The 18,561-nt window shown below is 46.1% G+C and overlaps 1 protein-coding gene across 8 annotated transcripts in view; it reads left to right on the top strand.

Moving 5' to 3' along the window:
• The window catches only part of EIF4E3 (eukaryotic translation initiation factor 4E family member 3), a 58,571-nt gene that overhangs the window by 5,402 nt on the left and 34,608 nt on the right, over positions 1-18,561 (top strand). For 4 of the 8 annotated variants that reach the window (XR_005226155.2, XR_005226154.2, XR_006292239.1 and 1 more), the window contains exon 1: positions 9,452-9,690. The exons of 2 other annotated variants lie outside the window; for them this stretch is intronic. Coding sequence is in view for 2 of the 6 variants with exons in the window: in XM_037904332.2 (XP_037760260.1) it covers positions 9,521-9,690 (170 nt within the window). In the remaining 4 variants the exon portion in view is untranslated. Of the gene's footprint in view, positions 1-9,443; positions 9,691-13,865; positions 13,982-18,561 lie in introns of those variants that run through there. 2 more of the 8 variants (XM_037904334.2, XM_037904332.2) reach the window with 2 other exon arrangements.

The raw sequence follows: 18,561 nt of genomic DNA, 5'->3' as shown, positions 1-18,561 counted from the left end.
CCTGCTTAGTACTTGTTCCTTTCAGTGTCTCAGGGCCTGATCCAGTGCCTTATGACAGTGGGAGCAGAGATGTTTTTTATAAGTGAGCATTGGTGGTCTAGCAGTGACAGTAGTCTGGAGATCTGGGTTCCATACCAAGCTCTAACTCTGAGGCAAAGATTCTGTGCTGTGCTGAAGCTGTGTTGCCGCAAAGCCAGTAGAACTGGTCATGGGAGGATTAAGGAGCTGATCTAATGCCCACTGAAGTCAACGGGAGTCTTTATATTAACTTCAGTGGGCTTTGGATCAGGGCCAAATTTTTTCCATAACCTTTTCCATTGGAGTATGGAAGGGAAGGTATTTTCCCCTGTTATAGTCTCAACCTTCCCTCTGTCCAGTTGCAAATTCCCAAAATAGTTTTGAAGCATCTTGCTTAGGAGAATACTATAGCGGCACTATCTATGCTCTTAGTACTAACCTTCCAATCTGCTCCATAGGAACTGAGGCTTAATGCATTGTAAATCACTTTGGGATCCTTGAATCAAAGGTGATCTAGAACAGGAAAGAATGGTCATTATTTATCATTAAGATATTTGTCTTCAAAAGGGTACAGGATAGATTTATATCAAGGCATATTTTTCTACCAGTTGTGAGTCATGCAATAGATAATACATTATAGTAGATGGAAAGAAGGTATCAGAAGCTCAAATTAGGATGCTGGCTTGGAAGAGCTAGCCTGTTTAGAACCCAAGATGTTTGCCCCATAGCTACTCTTCTAACCTCTTCTTTAGCTGCAGAGCCTTTTTCAGCCAATGTAAACTGTTTGGCCTTCCACATCTTTCACCTTAGGCCTTGCCTCCAGGAGCTAAACGACAGGGAAAGTCCAAAAAGAAAGACGGGCTCTTCCACCCCAGGAAAAAAAGAAACTTTCAGCCAGTTTTCATAACCACAGGAGCAGGAGATTGTGAAATACCATAACCATTCCACTGACCATTTTACATTGTATTCATTTATGTAACACCTTCAGTACTGAAATGCTGAGAGAATTTTTTAACCTTTTACCTTTAGATCAACCTGTACCAGGCAACCAGAATTTCCCGCTCCCTTGTGTCATCACTTAAGACATTAAGACATTTTCCCCTGGATGCTTTCCAATGCATTATCTTCTATAATCTATGTGTGGCATGTTAATGGCTTTCATAGTGTAACTGTATGGGCAATTTTCTTTGCAATTATAATAGAAGTGGCAGCAACTGCTATAGCAAAAACTCCATAATGGTTTCCATTGCAAGGTCAGTTTGGGTCACCTTTTTTCCAGATGGAAATTTTCCAAGCTTACTATCCTTCCCAAAAGTGATTTTTTTTTTAAATTTGAACAAAACCAATTCAGTCCCTTTTCTGTGTTCTAAATATGTATATTTCCTTTCTCACTGTATTTAAAAAAATAGTTGTGATTTTTGATTTTTTTTTAAATGCTCTATAGTGAAAAATGTACTGAAGAAGCCGTGGGTTCTGAGAAGTGGGTTGCTGTTTGCTCTGTAACGTACCAAGGGGTCTAGAGCAGTGGTTCCCAAACTTTAAGAACTTGTGAATCCCTTTCACTAAAATGTCAAGTCTCGCAAACCCCCTCCTAAAAATGAATATTTCCAGGGATTTTCTCCTTTACCTGAGTATAAATTATAAAAGCAGTGATCCCGGAAATATAAAATTTGTTTTAATGACATGCTTATTACGCACCATTTATTAATTATTATTTATCATTACAGTATTTTAATTACATTATGAAAACAGCAACACTCTTACAAGATCTCACTTTCGTAGCTTGTATCACCTTGAATAAGGCTCCTATTTTTCATCAAGTAGTATCAGATGTGAAACAGCATGAAGGTATTTAAGAAGCCAACTCAAAGAGTTCCCCCTACACAAGCGTTCAGGTCTTGAGCAGTCCAGGAAAACAACGTATGTTACAACAAAGCTTAAGCTTGTTCTTCATAATAATTTTTAAAACAATACTAGCTGCCTATTTAATTTTAAAAACAGCAAAAAATAAAAAATAAACAGCAAAAAAAACCACCTCCCTTTCTTATAAGGAGTCTTGAAGTTTAAATCTCCTCAGCGTGATAGATATGCTTGCTTTGATCTGCTTAGCTCTTGGAAGTCCAGGGGCTCCGGGCTGCTGGCCCTGTGCTGTCCGGGGTCCCTAAGGTCCCACCATTAGGGAATTTTTTCCTGAGAACCCCCCGTATCGGGGGTTCATGAACCCCAGTCTGGGAACCACTAGTCTAGAGGATGTAAAGGTCAAAGATGAGTACTAGGCACATCACAAATTTTGCAAGAGGGAGCCCAGCTGTGAGCATCCTTAGTTTCTCCTAAGGAAAAAAACTAGTAAATTCCAAACTACATTTAGGATGCCTGGCTAGGTACTCAAGTCAGGAAATGCCATAACTAAGGTTGCACCACAGCTGTAACCAGGAGTGAAAGTAAAATTGAGCTTTTACTGGTATGGGGCTGCTGTGGCCCCCCTGGAAGGGGCAGGGCCTCGGGCGGAAGGGGTGGGGCTGGGGTCAGCGTCCCCCAGCCAACCCATCAGAGCTGCCTGGCCCGTGCCACCCAGGGCCACGATTTAAAAGGGCCCGGGGCTCCGGCCACCCCTGCTGCAGTCCGCCCCCCCCCCCCATTGGCGGCCGGGAGCCGGGGGCGGGGGGGGGCAAAAGAGGCAACAACATTAACTTTAATGCCTTAACATCGCTGCCCCTTTTGCGCCCCCCGTCGGTGGCCCTGCTGGGTTGTCGCTGCTGGTAGGGACCTGGCAGGACCGCCGATGGGGGGTGCAAAAGGGGCAGCAACGTTAAAGCACTGCCGCAGCACGGGCCGGGACTGGCGGCTACTTTTTACCAGTACGCTGTACCGGCCTGTACCGCCTTACTTTCACCCCTGGCTGTAACTCTGAGCACCTCTGGTTGGATATACCAATGGGAAACAGTGCACTATGCAGGACTGAGTCCATACTTTGTAACAAAATAAAGGGAAGCCCATTTGTTTTTAACAAAATAAAGTTACATAATGGATTTTAGCTCTGCCATGTTCCCAATTTGCAGCAAATGAAGAACACATTAAATAGAGTATATCACTGCCCATATCACTTGAATACATTCTGTTTCTATGACAACCTCTGCTTAACAGCTTGGCTATGAAATCTTTCCTAGATGGGGGATCTCTTGCCAAAAACAGTGCAGTTCAACATTATACATATTTTTAGGCATTTAAAAACATTTCCTTTAACCTTTTAGAAGTAAATATAATGGGCTATAAAGGATGCTTTTATTATATTCTAAACTTTGCTTTGGCTTTTGGACGGTTTGCTTGTCACTCTTTCCACCTACCATCAGCAAGTCTTTTGTTTCTCACAATGCCTCAACCCACAGCACTGTCGCAGTCAATGATTCAGTAGTGACTGTAACATAAGGTTTATATCCAGTAGAAATTAGCTTTCATGGCTGCTGGCCCATTCTCTGAGCCTCAAGAATACCAGAATCAACAACTGAATTGTAAGCGGTATCAGCAAGCGGATCCATTCAACTTGGAGCCTGATTCAAGTCTCATTGGAGTCAGGGGATGTTTTCTTTGACTTCAGGCCATTGATGATAGGAGACCCCAAGTTGGCTTAGAATGGAGGTGACATCTATTTTTTTTTTTTTAAAGCAATTTTAACGAGGGTTCAGCCTCAGTTAGTTGGCAGGTATCAGTTATGTAGGCCTGAGAACACAAAGAGGAAAAGAGAACTAGTATATTGCAAGTAAAACCAACTAATGTCTAGTTAGAAACTGAATAGTATAGAACTCATTAACCAGAGGCCTTTTAAAAAGAAACTAATGAACTTATATAGTGTTATGTGCCTGAAAAAACAACCAGAGGCCAGAATAGATCAAATGTAGTCCACCATCATGTAATGGGCCTGAAACTAGTGATGTTAGATCTGCAACCCTTGTTTGGAAGATCCTTCATGATTAGGTAGATTAAGAAATAACTTGGTACCATGTCTATAGACGGTAGAATAAATGGTGTAGAATAAATGTCCTTAGATCATTGATAATATTCATGTCCTTAAATATGTTATGTAAAATTAATAATATGTCTTTAGTTAAATTAAGTGCTAATATTACTAGATATGTGCTGGGGAAAATAAATGAATGCACAATAATACATAGGGTAGTATTACAGTAATCATTCTAGCAATTAGCTAGAGTACAATCTGGCACACTAGTATTGGTTCATTAATTTCTGGTTCCACATCTTCTGTTTTTACCAAGCATGATTTCAAGATAGTCTTGAATTACAACAATGTGGCCCTTTTTGTTTGAATTGATTTAGTCTCTGTCTGGTTCTCTTGCACCTGTTTATAACATTCATTACTGAAAAAAACTTGACCTACTTTCCATCAACTTTTTTCTTGTAGGTTATTGTAAAATCTAATGAATGTTCATATACTTTTTACAGGTGAGCTCACAATTAGGTTACATTTGTCTATCACAAAAGGTCTTTCCCAACTGACTGTACATCAGTCATTCCTGATGCTTCCAAAGAGCCTACTCCAGCACTGTGTGTGTCTAATCACCTGCCCGCAGCATGAAATTGGTTGAGGCTCTGCTATGGCAGAGAGGTGCAAGAACTCAAATTAGGCACAGGAAAGTGATGGTAGAGGCACGCTGCTACAGTTACAGAGCTAGCTGCACCTCTATTGCATCCCGGATCTCTCTGAGTGGTGCCAGGCCTTGGCCTTTACCTATTCCAGGGTGGAATTTTGAAGTTCTCTCAGTCTCGCCCTTGGCTACAGTAGCCTGTGTATCAGCTGTGCTTATTCAGCTGGTCTAACTTGTTCAACATCTGTGACGTACAGCGATCAAGGCAGCTTTCTTAAAACCAAACTATTAGTTATTTTAGCAGGAAGAACAAAGCGTTAAAGAAAAAAGGCTTTTTAAAACAGTCTACGCATGTCTGTGCCTTACTATCACCTGATGGTGACCTAGGCAGTTCTAACTTTTTCAGACGCCCCAGCAAGTCCCAGCGCCTCAGTCTGGTTCCCCCGAACAATTTTTGCTAGGCTAGGTTGGCCCTCCGACATCCTCACAGATGCAGGAACTAATTTCCTGGCAGGAACTATGGAAAGCCTTTGGGAAGCTCATGGGGTGAATCACTTGGTTGCCACCCCTTACCATCATCAAACAAGTGGCCTGGTAGAGAAATTTAATGGGACTTTGGGGGCCATGATACGTAAATTCGTAAATTCAGATGGGGAGATACATTTCTGCGTGGACTACCGTAAGCTAAATGCTGTAATTCACCCAGACAACTATCCAATGCCACGCACAGATGAACTATTAGAGAAACTGGGACAGGCCCAGTTCATCTCTACCTTGGACTTAACCAAGGGGTACTGGCAGGTACTGCTAGATGAATCCGCCAAGGAAAGGTCAGCCTTCATCACACATGTTGGGCTGTATGAATTTAATGTACTCCCTTTCGGGCTGCGGAATGCACCCACCACCTTCCAAAAACTTGTAGATGGTCTGCTAGCAGGATTGGGGGAATATGCAGTCGCCTACCTTGACGATGTGGCCATATTTTCGGATTCCTGGGCAGAACACCTGGAACATCTACAAAAAGTCTTCAAGCGCATAAGGGAGGCAGGACTAACAGTTAAGGCTGAGAAGTGTCAAATCAGCCTAAACAGAGTGACTTTCCTTGGACACCAGGTGGTTCAAGGAACTATCAACTCCCTACAGGCCAAAGTGGATGCTATACAAAAGTGGCCTGTCCCAAAGTCAAAGAAATAGGTCCAATCCTTCTTAGGCCTGGCCGGATATTACAGGCGATTTGTACCGCAATACAGCCAAATCGCCGCCCCACTGACAGACCTAACCAAAAAAGAAACAGCCAAATGCCGTTCAGTGGACCAAAGAGTGTCAGAAGGCCTTTAACCAGCTTAAAGCGACACTCATGTCTGACCCTGTGCTAAGGGCCCCAGACTTTGACAAACTGTTCCTAGTAACCTCAGATGGGTCCGAACGTGCTGTGGGAGCAGTTTTAATGCAGGAAGGACCGTATCAAGAATTCCACCCTGTAGTGTTTCTCAGCAAGAAGCTGTCTGAGAGGGAAAGCAACTGGTCAGTCAGTGAAAAAGACTGTTACGCCATTATCTACGCTCTGGAAAAGCTACACCCATATGTTTGTGGACGGCGTTTCCACCTGCAAACCGACCATGCTGCGCTACAGTGGCTTCATACTGCCATGGAAAATAACAAAAAACTTATTCGGTGGAGTGTTTTCATAGTTGTTCTTTGTTTGATCCAACCCAGGAAGGTGGCTTTAGCTTCTATCAGAGGCTCCATACAAGCCTCGTAGATAAAGGATGCGCTAATCCAGTGCATCATCTGACTGCATTCCGCCTCCCCAGCCAGATTCACCCTCTTATATGGGATTTCCAGCATTCGTTGTATCCTCTGTCCCCCACAGTAGACTTTTGTCACTGGCAGCCCTCATTTGCACTGGTATAAACTAGGGGTGAATTTAGATTGTACACATCTTGGAAAAATGGCTGAGGGCTTGTCTGCATGGGGAAATAGCCAATCTGCACGAGCTCCCCCGGTAGATGCTCTTATTCTGGACACTAAGAGTGTCTTTTTGTGATTTAAGTTAATCCAGCGGTTCTCAAACTTCATTGCACACCGATCCCCTTCTGACAACTAAAATTACTACAAGACCTCAGGAGGTGGGGACTGAAGCCTGAGCCCGCCACTCCAGGTGGGGGGCCCAAGCCCAAGGGCTTCAGCCCCAGGCAAGGGGCCTGTAAACGGAGCCCCCGCTGCCTAGGGCTAAAGCTGAAGCCTAAGCACCACCACCCAGGGCTTTAGCCTTCGGGCTTCGGCCCCAGGTCCCAGCAAGTCTAACACCAGCCCTGGCGACCCCATTAAAATGGGGTCACAACCCATTTTGGGGTCATAACGCACAGTTTGAGAATCCCTGGCTTAATCAATTTTGGAAGGGGATTAAGCTAAACCATAAAACAGCATCCGTGCCAGTGTCCAGAAGGAAAGTTGTAGCAGAATATCTATTGCGCTTTAAATTCACTACTAGCTTATTTTGTAATAGCTTTCCCACGTAGACAAGCCCTGAATTGGTGTGATTTGGTTCTCTCTATTTCTGGAGTCTTTTTGTGTACTGTTACTTACAGAGTTCATGATAACAGCAATTTCTTTTAAAACTGAGAAATAGGGTTTGCAGGCTGGATAGCTCAGTGCTAATGGAATATGGAACATTTCACCACGATGAGGCCACTGGTTTCAGTCTGGTCTAGGTTGATGGCTAGTAACAACTAGTAATCTGCTGGATTTTGTGAAATGAGTTGGTGGTCTCAGCCTCGTTTCTAGGGTAACAGCTGTGCATATGAGAAAATCACCACATCTGTTGGCACCGATGGACATGTTTGATGGGAATCTCAGAAAGGCATACCAATAATTTAATAGGCATGGTGACTGAACTACTGCAGTCATAGGGCCTTGATATGGTCCTTCTAGGTCAAGAGACATTGGCCCCTTCCCCATCCCCTACTCCTTCTGAGGAAAAAAACACCACATGGGTTATTTTGGCTGGATAAAGCCCCATGTTGTGTTGTTTTTGCAAGATTACAATTTTTGATGTTCAGTGCCAAAATAAAAGGAGAGTCCACAGCAGGCATATCTATGGATACAGGAATCCAAACTATTCCAAATGGTCATTATCTTCTGCCTTCTATTTGAAGAGTAAATTAAATAACAAGAGATGATGCAACTAGTTTTCCAGATCTTATTTGATTTGACAAAGCAGTTAGCAATTTCCATCTGCACAGTATAATCATTAACTTTGTTTCCCTGGTAAAGTACATCCTGTTTTTTATGGGTGACCTTACTGATGGGTTCGTTTTTTAAAAGGAAAATGGTTTTATTGATCTTTTAGGATGAGGTATATATGAAATTATTCAGCCCATTAAATATGCTTTCGAAGAATCCTATATGATTCATAGTCTCCAATCGTGCTATTGCTTATGCACCTGCTTAACTTTACTATGAGTAAAATTATTTTGTATTTACTTTTTATTAGAGTAAGGTTCTAGCATGTGTGCTTTCTGAAACATAAGGAACAGCTTTCCATAGACAAAGGTAAATACATTCAATAAAAAAGGGTGATCAAAAAGGTATATAGAGAATAAAAATAAAATGAACTAAAGATTTGTCATATGCTGTATCCCTCCCATTGCCTATATGTGGTCTACTTATGCCTTTATCCTGAAGATACACATGAGCAGTCCCCTTTCACTCCATGGGATGAAACATGCATTTGTTACCCAGGTGTTTGCAGGATTAGGCCCTAAAGTCCAGATTTTAAAGGTATTTAGGCACAGCTCTGCTCAGCCTTGCAAGATCTAAGTGATTTAGGAGCCTACGGTTTGGTCTACATTTGAAAGTTATATCTGCATAGTTACAATCCATCAGAGGTGTGGGAAAAAATGCATTCTTATTGACTGTAGCTATGCTGACAACTTCCATTGCAGATGCAGCTATGTTGATGGAAGAGTTCTTCCATCAATGTACTTATACCTAATATCGTTGAGGGATGTGGTGTCATTACACTAACAGGAAAAATCCTTTTGTTAATGTAGGCTGTCTGCCCTATGAGGGTCTAGACATACCCCAAGTCTCATTTTTGAAAGGGGACTTAGGAGCTAAAGTCCCATTGACAATGAGGTCAACATGTGTGAATTGGCCTGCTCGCAGAGCCTACTGCGGGATCAGGGCCTTAGGCTGGGAGTTCTTTGGGACAGGGAATCTGTCTTCTCCAACTGTAATGCATCTGGCAAACTTCCCAGGTATAGGAAGTGCCATAATGGAAAATGGATCATGTACTTTAAACAATGGTTCGCCCTCATTTATGAGGACAGTGACGTGTGCACCCTTCGATGTCCCTGCCTTTGTGGGGGTGTCTTTGTGTGTCTTTCTCCTTTTCGGTAGGGGTCGGTGTCCTGGCGTGGTGCACTGACTGGTCTGTGTCCCTCTGTCGGTGTGTCCTCCCCCCTTCCCCTGTCTGTCTGTCTGTCCCCTTCCATTAGGCTTAAGGTTGCCAATTTAGGTTGGACGCATTCCTTGGAGGTTTCATCACAGGACATAATCTTTAAGGAAAGATTTAATTTTTAAATCCTGGAGGGCTGGCAACGCTACTAGGCTCTGGGTGTCTGTCCTTCTCCTTGTCTGAGTCTCCCTCCTTGTCTGTGTGCCTCTTCCCCCGGCATCCCCGCCCGCCCTTGTCTGCCTGCCTGTCCCCTTGTCTGTGTGTCTGTCCCCCTCCTTCTATGGGTCCCGATGGCTGCCCCCGCCCGCCTATCTCCTCCCCTCCCCGTCCGTGTGTCCCTGGGGCGCGGCGCCCCCTGCTGCCCGGCGCGGGGGTGGCAGGCTGGCGCCGGCGAGCGGAGGCCCTGACAGCCTCGGCCGGCGGCAGGAAGCGCAGGGCGATGGCGCTGAGCCCCCCCGAGAGCCAGCCGGGCCCGGAGCCCCCGCACCCGCCGCCCGAGCAGGAGGGCGACGAGGACCCGGTGCCCATCAACCACCAGCAGCTGCGCAGCCTGGAGCCCGAGCCGGGCGGGATCCCGCTGCACTCGCCGTGGACCTTCTGGCTGGACAAGTGAGTGCGGGGCCGGGGCCTGGGGACCCTGCGCGGTACCCCCTGGCCAGGCCCTAGGAGCCCCCGGGGACCCTGCGCGGTACCCGCTGGCCAGGCCCTATGAGCCCCCCGGGGACCCTGCGCGGTACCCGCTGGCCAGGCCCTAGGAGCCCCCGGGGACCCTGCGCGGTACCCCCTGGCCAGGCCCTAGGAGCCCCCGGGGACCCTGCGCGGTACCCCCTGGCCAGGCCCTGTGAGCCCCCGGGGACCCTCCGCGGTACCCCCTGGCCAGGCCCTGTGAGCCCCCCTGGACCCTCCGCGGTACCCCCTGGCCAGGCCCTGTGAGCCCCCGGGGACCCTGCGCGGTACCCGCTGGCCAGGCCCTAGGAGCCCCCGGGGACCCTGCGCGGTACCCGCTGGCCAGGCCCTAGGAGCCCCCGGGGACCCTGCGCGGTACCCGCTGGCCAGGCCCTAGGAGCCCCCGGGGACCCTGCGCGGTACCCGCTGGCCAGGCCCTAGGAGCCCCCGGGGACCCTGCGCGGTACCCGCTGGCCAGGCCCTAGGAGCCCCCGGGGACCCTGCGCGGTACCCGCTGGCCAGGCCCTAGGAGCCCCCGGGGACCCTGCGCGGTACCCGCTGGCCAGGCCCTAGGAGCCCCCGGGGACCCTGCGCGGTACCCGCTGGCCAGGCCCTAGGAGCCCCCGGGGACCCTGCGCGGTACCCGCTGGCCAGGCCCTAGGAGCCCCCGGGGACCCTGCGCGGTACCCGCTGGCCAGGCCCTAGGAGCCCCCGGGGACCCTGCGCGGTACCCGCTGGCCAGGCCCTAGGAGCCCCCGGGGACCCTGCGCGGTACCCGCTGGCCAGGCCCTAGGAGCCCCCGGGGACCCTGCGCGGTACCCGCTGGCCAGGCCCTAGGAGCCCCCGGGGACCCTGCGCGGTACCCGCTGGCCAGGCCCTAGGAGCCCCCGGGGACCCTGCGCGGTACCCGCTGGCCAGGCCCTAGGAGCCCCCGGGGACCCTGCGCGGTACCCGCTGGCCAGGCCCTAGGAGCCCCCGGGGACCCTGCGCGGTACCCGCTGGCCAGGCCCTAGGAGCCCCCGGGGACCCTGCGCGGTACCCGCTGGCCAGGCCCTAGGAGCCCCCGGGGACCCTGCGCGGTACCCGCTGGCCAGGCCCTAGGAGCCCCCGGGGACCCTGCGCGGTACCCGCTGGCCAGGCCCTAGGAGCCCCCGGGGACCCTGCGCGGTACCCGCTGGCCAGGCCCTAGGAGCCCCCGGGGACCCTGCGCGGTACCCGCTGGCCAGGCCCTAGGAGCCCCCGGGGACCCTGCGCGGTACCCGCTGGCCAGGCCCTAGGAGCCCCCGGGGACCCTCCGCGGTACCCGCTGGCCAGGCCCTAGGAGCCCCCGGGGACCCTCCGCGGTACCCCCTGGCCAGGCCCTGTGAGCCCCCCTGGACCCGGGGACCCTCCGCGGTACCCCCTGGCCAGGCCCTGTGAGCCCCCCTGGACCCGGGGACCCTCCACCTTACCGCCTGGCCAGGCCCTATGAGCCCCTCTGGACCCGAGGACTCTCCACGGTACCCCCTAGCCAGGCCCTATGAGCCCCTCTGGACCCGAGGACTCTCCACGGTACCCCCTAGCTAGGCCCTATGAGCCCCTCTCTCCCCCCGCCCGGGGACCCTGTGCGGTACCCCCTGGCCAGGACCTATGAGCCCCCCCACCCCAGGGCACAGGGACCCTGCGCGATACCCCCCATCAGACCCACCTGGGCCTCGGGACTGTCTGCTTGATCCCTAGCCCTGGGGCCCAGGAACTCTTCGCCCAGGAACCCTCCGCAATACCACCATCCCCCCTCCTCCGGCCCCCCGCAAGATCCGCCTGGGCCTAGGAACCCTCTGCCTGACTCCCCGCTTCCCCCCGGGCCCAGGGACTCTCCGCCAGGCCCCATGAGACCCCCCCCCCCCCCCCCAGCATAGAGACCCCTGTCCTGAGCGGGGCCTTGCTAGACCCCCAGGCCCAGGGCCCAGCGCTGCTGTGTCTCTCAGACCGGGGATAGGTGGTGGGTCTGGTCTTCTCTGCCTTGCAGGCTCTGCCGGGGGGGAGAGACCAGCTCCATAACCCCCAACCCCAAATACATGGGGCTGAGCCGTGGGGGGCAGGGACGACCTCTCCTAGTGCAGAGTACAAGCACCCCACTGCTCCCAACTGTCCCAGCCCACTCACCCCCACACTCCTAACTGCCCCAGTCCAGACCCACCGCCTGACACCACTCCATTCCTGACTGCCCAGCTTAGAGTCAGAGTTTAATGCCTGCCCCCATTTTTGACTGCCTCACCCTAAAGTCAAAGCTTGATCCCTTCACCCCATTCCTAACTGGTTCACGCTCACTGCTTTTACCCCATGTCAGAATGAAATCCTGAAACCCACCCTCTAATACACACATCTGTACCCAAACTTCATAATGTGAGATTGGCTTGTTATCCTACAGAACTGGGTTGTAAACAGAGAATGAGTCCAGGAGCCATAAATAAAAAGCTTCTTCCTATTAGTCAGCTGTGGCCTGAAACTAATACAATTTCTTACAACATCTTGGATTTCATTAGCACATTTCCCCCCACAGGGCTTTACAAACGAATCTTCAACCTGTATGCAGGGATCATTTCAGCTGCTGCTGAAATGTTGCCATGCTTATGGCAGCTGTTTAACATGTGCACAACAGCTCTCAGAACAACAAATTAGAACATGAAGTGAAGGACGACAGTAATAAAAACAAAACTTGTTTGTAATGCTGACACTTAATAAGATCATAAATGAATTTTTAAAGGAGTAAGAGCTCACCAAGTTTCCTGAAATACTCTTATTGCTAATTATTGAGCACCTGCAGTGCACTGAGTGCAGTACAGAAGAAGAAATTGTCCCAGTGCCGTAGTGTTTACGATCTAAATTGAGTACTGACAATGCAGTTCAGATGCTACAGGCCGTCTATATATAACGTTTTAGCAATTTAAGTTTTATTTGTTTTATGGTAAACAACCTAGAGTATTTTGGCAAATAGGTATCCATTGATCACTGCTATTACTCACAGAATACTCTAGGGTTTTGATATGATGTTCTTTTTAAAAATAAGCATAAAAACATTTCAAAAACAGCTCTGATCTTCACCAGTGTCTCTTGTAACACAGGTTGAACGATGATGGGTTATTTGTCTCACCCTGACTTTCATGTGTACTACACATGGGAAAACTTTCTATATGTAGGTAGTATAGACATTAAATAAATGAAACATTTTTATATACCACTAGTTGGGTAGCTTTAACATTTTCTAATACTGTAGTCATAACATTAAGAAAATACATTTCAGAAATGCCTTTTGTTCGTAGTATAATAAACATTGATTCAGGTAATAGTGTTGTTTCAAGCCCTAAATTTAGACATAATGGTTGTAAGGGAAATAATAGCAGGCTAATGGTTATATTTTTAAGATCGTGCTGTTATTTCACTTAAGTCATGTACACACCTTTATAGTTTCTTTAATGCCCTGATCCTGAAAAACTGACTCAACATGGGCAATGCCTCCTCCCCCGACTTTAGCGTGATTTTATGTGGGTGCAGGGATCTACCAACACTGAGTTATTTGAAGGACTGTGGCCTAAATTTGTAATCTTTTAAAAACTGTATCACTTCTTCTAGATGGTCCAGCAGAAGTGAGCTTTTTTGAGGAAGTAGCTAAATCTTACATTAGTTAAGCAAAGTGAATATCTAATGGTCACCTAACATTTTACCTACTTGACCGTTTTTAGGAACTTTACCTTATTCTGTAGCTGAAACATGGGTAAGGCTACGTTTTAGTCATGGGTATTTTTAGTAAAAGTCACGGATAGGTCCCGGGCAGTAAACAAAAATTCATGGCCCGTGACCTGTCCATGACTTTTACTATACCCCTAACTAAAACTTTGGACGGGGGGTCTGAAGGAGGGTGGCGCGGGCCGTGAGCTGCGAAGCCAGCGCTCTGGGCGGAGATACCACACAGAGCTGCCTGGCCACGCCTCCGCCTAGAAGCTGAGTATTATCTCATTCATATATGTAAAGTTGTACACTTGCAATTCTCACAGGCAGTAAGCCTTTTTCAGTATGTTTGACTACAGTATTCCTCATTAGATATTGTGTGCTGATATCTTGCCCCATATTTATTTTAGGAAAATGAGAATGATGGAAGTATCTTGGAGAAAATTATTATTCAGCAGTCGGACAAGGAAGGTCATGTGTATGATCTTCAAATGTTAATAATTCAGCTGCATCATAAAAGATCAAGGTAGCTTCCAGCTTTTTTTTTTTTTTTTTTTAAAGACGATATAACTTTTTAAAAAGTGATGCTAAATTCTACTTTTAGGTTATGTTCTAAGTGTTCCGAAACTAGAGAGGAGCATTTAGCACATGAAAATTAAACTGTTTTCCTCCTCCTTTTGCAGGATCCCTAGTCTGCACCTGCTGTAGTTTACCTGCTTTTGTTGTTTGTTGCAATGCTGCAGCATGAACTGTGTTGGTGACATTGTATTGCCCATGGACCTCCATTGGGTCTTACAGATGCCTGTCACTCCAACTCAGCAATGCACCCTTATGCCCACATGGGGCCGAGGCTCTGCACAGGTGTAGGGTTCTGCCCACATGAATCAGCTTTCAGGATCTTGAGCCTTTGAGTGAAAGGAAGTCTTGTGGTTTTTACAATAATCTGCAGTCTTGCAAGTTTTCAAAAATGATCATATTCCATAGGGTATAAGCATTTTAAAAACAATGCTTTAAAAACTGAAGACTCTCGTTAGGCAGTTAGCAGTTTCCTGGTGCATGTGATGTCTGGGTTATTGTGTTAAATGAGAATTCGACAGTTCCAAAGAATTTGGGTCTTGCAGAAAAAGAAAAGAAAATAGTAAGTAAGGAGCATGGATGCCCCCAATACTAAGGTGGCTGGAGGTGTTCAGAACAATTTTTTCATTTGATCTTGGAATTTAGATCTGCAGATCATCTTTGTATAAAAAACAAAGCTACAACTGAAACTAATATATATACCCATTTACACATGTATATCAATTTCATATGTCAGTACTGAGCAAATTTTATAGCAGTTAATAAGCCCCAGAAAACTTGAACACAGCCTATAATATGACCAATGTACAACAATTTATGGCTAATGCTACACTGAGGCCTGGTCTACACTAGGGGGTGGGGATCGATCTAAGTTACGCAACTTCAGCTACATGAATGACGTAGTTGAAGTCGACGTACTTAGATCGACTTACCATGGTGTCTTCACCATGGTGAGTCGACTGCTGCCGCTCTCCCGTCGACTCCGCCTGCGCCTCTCATGGAGCTGGAGTACAGGAGTAAATGGGAGAGCGCTCGGGGGTCGATTTATTGCATCTAGACTAGATGCAGTAAATTGATCCCCGCTGGATCAGTCACTGCCCGCTGATCCAGTGGGTAGTGTAAACATACCCCGAGTAAAAGCCTTTCTAATGAATAACTAAAATAATATGCTAGTAGCACTAGCTGCTAGTTTTCAAGCTGTGCTAGGAAAAGACTGCAGCTGGATCCAGCAATCTGATCTGTGGGTAACTTCTCCAGAGCCCCAGTTATTTCAGTGGAACTCCACATGGGTGCAAGGATCCGCTATGTAGGTTAGATGGTAGGATCATGACTTAATTCTGTTCCTGCATGACTGCAAAAGCAGTGGTTTTGAGCTAAATTACTTATGTTATAAGCATAGATTAATACTACTGTAACCAAAAAAACCACAAACCTTTTTTGTTTTAAAAAAAGAAAAAATATCAGTGGCTGTAGTTTCTTGTGACTAAACATAGACAAATTTAGTGCAGTGTTGTTAGTCCACTCCAGGGAAGTGAAAACTTTTATTTCCAGCACTTATCCTGTCAAAAATTTAGATTTCCCTTTTCCCTTAAACGTTATTATGAGCTTTGTAATTACAAATAAAGGAGTTTAGAATATAGTTTTAAATATTTCCACCAATCAATTAAATCTGTATTTTAGTGACCATTTTGAAATAATACAATTGTGGATTTAACACTTATATGGCATATATAAAGAAGTGAAATAAGATAGTAACCAGACCCAAAAACAAAAATCATGAAACGTCCTATGTTTAAACAGTTGATGTCTTATTGGCCAAGTAAATATTTTAGTTACTGACTTTTTATTAATGATAATATTGTTGATAGTACATTTTTTTTTCACATAAGTATGAGAGAGACTTTTTGTCTATGCCACCTTATAAGGGAATAAAACAGTATCCTAACCGATAGGAGTGGGGCAAGGGATGTTGTAACTACTTCCGTAAGAGGTGCAAATGAAAGGCACTGTTTTGCCATCGCAAACAATTTTCAAGGCATTTGTTGTCAATCTCTGCTCTTGTCTGTATGTATTATTAACATTAGGATAAATCCTTCATTGCCAGATAGATGATCTGAATGGCCTAATATTAGTCTTATCCTTCAACTTCTGTAATTCGGTGCTTAAAAATTATGTTGTTTCTTAATACATAGAATTTAGCAATGAAGAGCTACAAAGATTAATTTCTGGCCTTCACAGAAAAGTGAATGGCACTTTTGCTTTACCTATTTTGAAAATGTTAAGGTGATTAGACATTAAGAGCTGGAAAGCTGTCCTGTATTTTAGTCTTGCATCAAAGATTTAGGGGAGATAACAGTGGGCAATCGGTCGCCACCCCCATATTGAACAGCAATAATAGTTGTGATAACTAGCAAAATCACCCCCACAAACATTTTTTAGAATTGATATTTACTGTGGTACTAACCTAAAACAAAATAAATACTGATGCACATATATTATAATAAGTTGGTGCATAAACTGGACGATAGAGAGCACAAGGATATATCTCAGTGCATTAATGTCTTATATAAAATACACTGCTTCTTAGAACCACATGCACAAAAACCACGAGCTTTTTGGTGGTAAATAAGCCTGATAAGCCCTCTTGCCGTATGCTTCAGAAAGTGGCTGTTGATGCACTGGGGGTTATAGGGGATCATAAACTAAATATGGGTCAACAATGTAGTACTGTTGCAAAAAAGAGCAAACATCATTTAGGGGTATATTAGCAGCAGAGTTGTATGCAAGACACAGGAATTAATTCTTCTACTCAGCACTGATAAGGTCTCAAATGGAGTATTGTGTCCAGTTCTGGGCACCCTACTTCAGGAAAGATGTGAACAAATTGGTGCCCAAAGGAGAGCAACAAAAACTATTAAAGGTCTAGAAATCATGACCTATGAGGAAAGATTATCATATTCCCCCCTCCCCAATTTTTTCAGCCTTCAAGTACATAAAAGGTTGTTACAAGGAGGAGGGTGATAAATCGTTCTCCTTAGCTACTGAGGACAGGACAAAAAGTAATGGGCTTAAATTGCAGTAAGGAAGATTTAGGTTAGACATCGGGAAAAACTTCCTAACTGTAAGGATTGGAACAAATTACCTAGGGAGGTTGTGCAATCTCCATTCTTGGAGATTTTTAAGAACAGGTTAGACAAACACCTGTCAGGAATGGTCTAGATCAGGGGTTCTCAAATGGTGGATCAGGACCCCTCAGGGGTTGCGAGGTTATTACATGGGGGGGTTGCGAGCTGTCAACCTCCACCCCAACCTCGCATTGCCTCCAGCATTTATAATGGTGTTAAATATATTTAAAAGTGCTTTTAATTTATAGGGAGGTCTCACTCAGAGGCTTGCTATGTGAAAGAGGTCACCAGTAAAAAAAACATTTTGAGAATCACTGGTCTAGATCAGTGAGACTCAGACCTCAGTGGTTCAGGAGCCAAGTTAGTGATCAGCCTTACCCAAAAGAGCCACAGTAGTGAGAATTCGTTGTTTCATTTACTATAGTATGGCTGGGAAATATTTAGTTTATATATATCTCATAGCAACATGACTGACCCTGTATTATTATTTTATCAACTACAATTGGTTAATAACAGAGTAAAAGCCTCCTGACTGGTTAATATCACATGCTGCAAAGAACTGCAGGAGACACATTAAAGCGTCACTTACAGTTCCCAAGCCTCAGTCTGAGTATCACTGGTCCGGATAATACTTAGTCCTGCCTCAGTGCAGGACAGGGGACGAGGTGACTATCAAGGTCCCTTCCTATCCTACAATTCTATGATCCTAAAGAAAGCCTATAACATATAACTAACATAACTTAATCTATCTTGTAATCATCTCTGTGGTGTCTAAGAACCTTTTGATCAGAATACGATGTGCTGAGTCTACCTGAATGGATAGTGAGGAGGCCTATATGTTGAGTCTTGGCATATGACAGTTGCCCTACTCTTGGAACACCAATAGAGGCTCTCATTGCCTCTGACTAGAACCTCACATCTTCCCTATCCAGCATAGGAATATTTTTGCAATTTGTCCAGTTTATAACATAGATACATTAGAGGTACTCATCATAAATCTGTTACATTGTTGACTGACCTGACTACCGTGGCTCTGACCATCCATTACACACCCTGAGGGAGTCTGGAGATGATTGAGAGCCCTGGTTTGAGCCTACTATAGCAACCTCAAAGAAAGTCAAGGGTACATTTTAAAATTAGAATTTGTCAGCTGATACAAAACTTTTCTGTCTCTGATGTGCTGTGGAAAACTATACTAAGGGTCACACATTTATCATATGAATTCAGGGAAATGACCTCCTCTTTTTCAATACTTGATGATAGCCTTAAATAAATTAAAAGACCTCAGTGTTATAGGAATAGTCTTGATAATTTTATGGTTAGACCAGCTGTTTTTCTGTGTTTTCACAGAAAGGAAAAGTAATTTCCTATGTAAGCTATTTAAACTTCTCTGGCATAAGGGCCT

Source organism: Chelonia mydas, chromosome 7 (assembly GCF_015237465.2).
Source record: "Chelonia mydas isolate rCheMyd1 chromosome 7, rCheMyd1.pri.v2, whole genome shotgun sequence".
Taxonomy (NCBI): Eukaryota; Metazoa; Chordata; order Testudines; family Cheloniidae; genus Chelonia; species Chelonia mydas.
The sequence above is the reverse complement of the archived record's forward strand: the minus strand, read 5'-3'. Positions and strand labels throughout refer to the sequence as shown.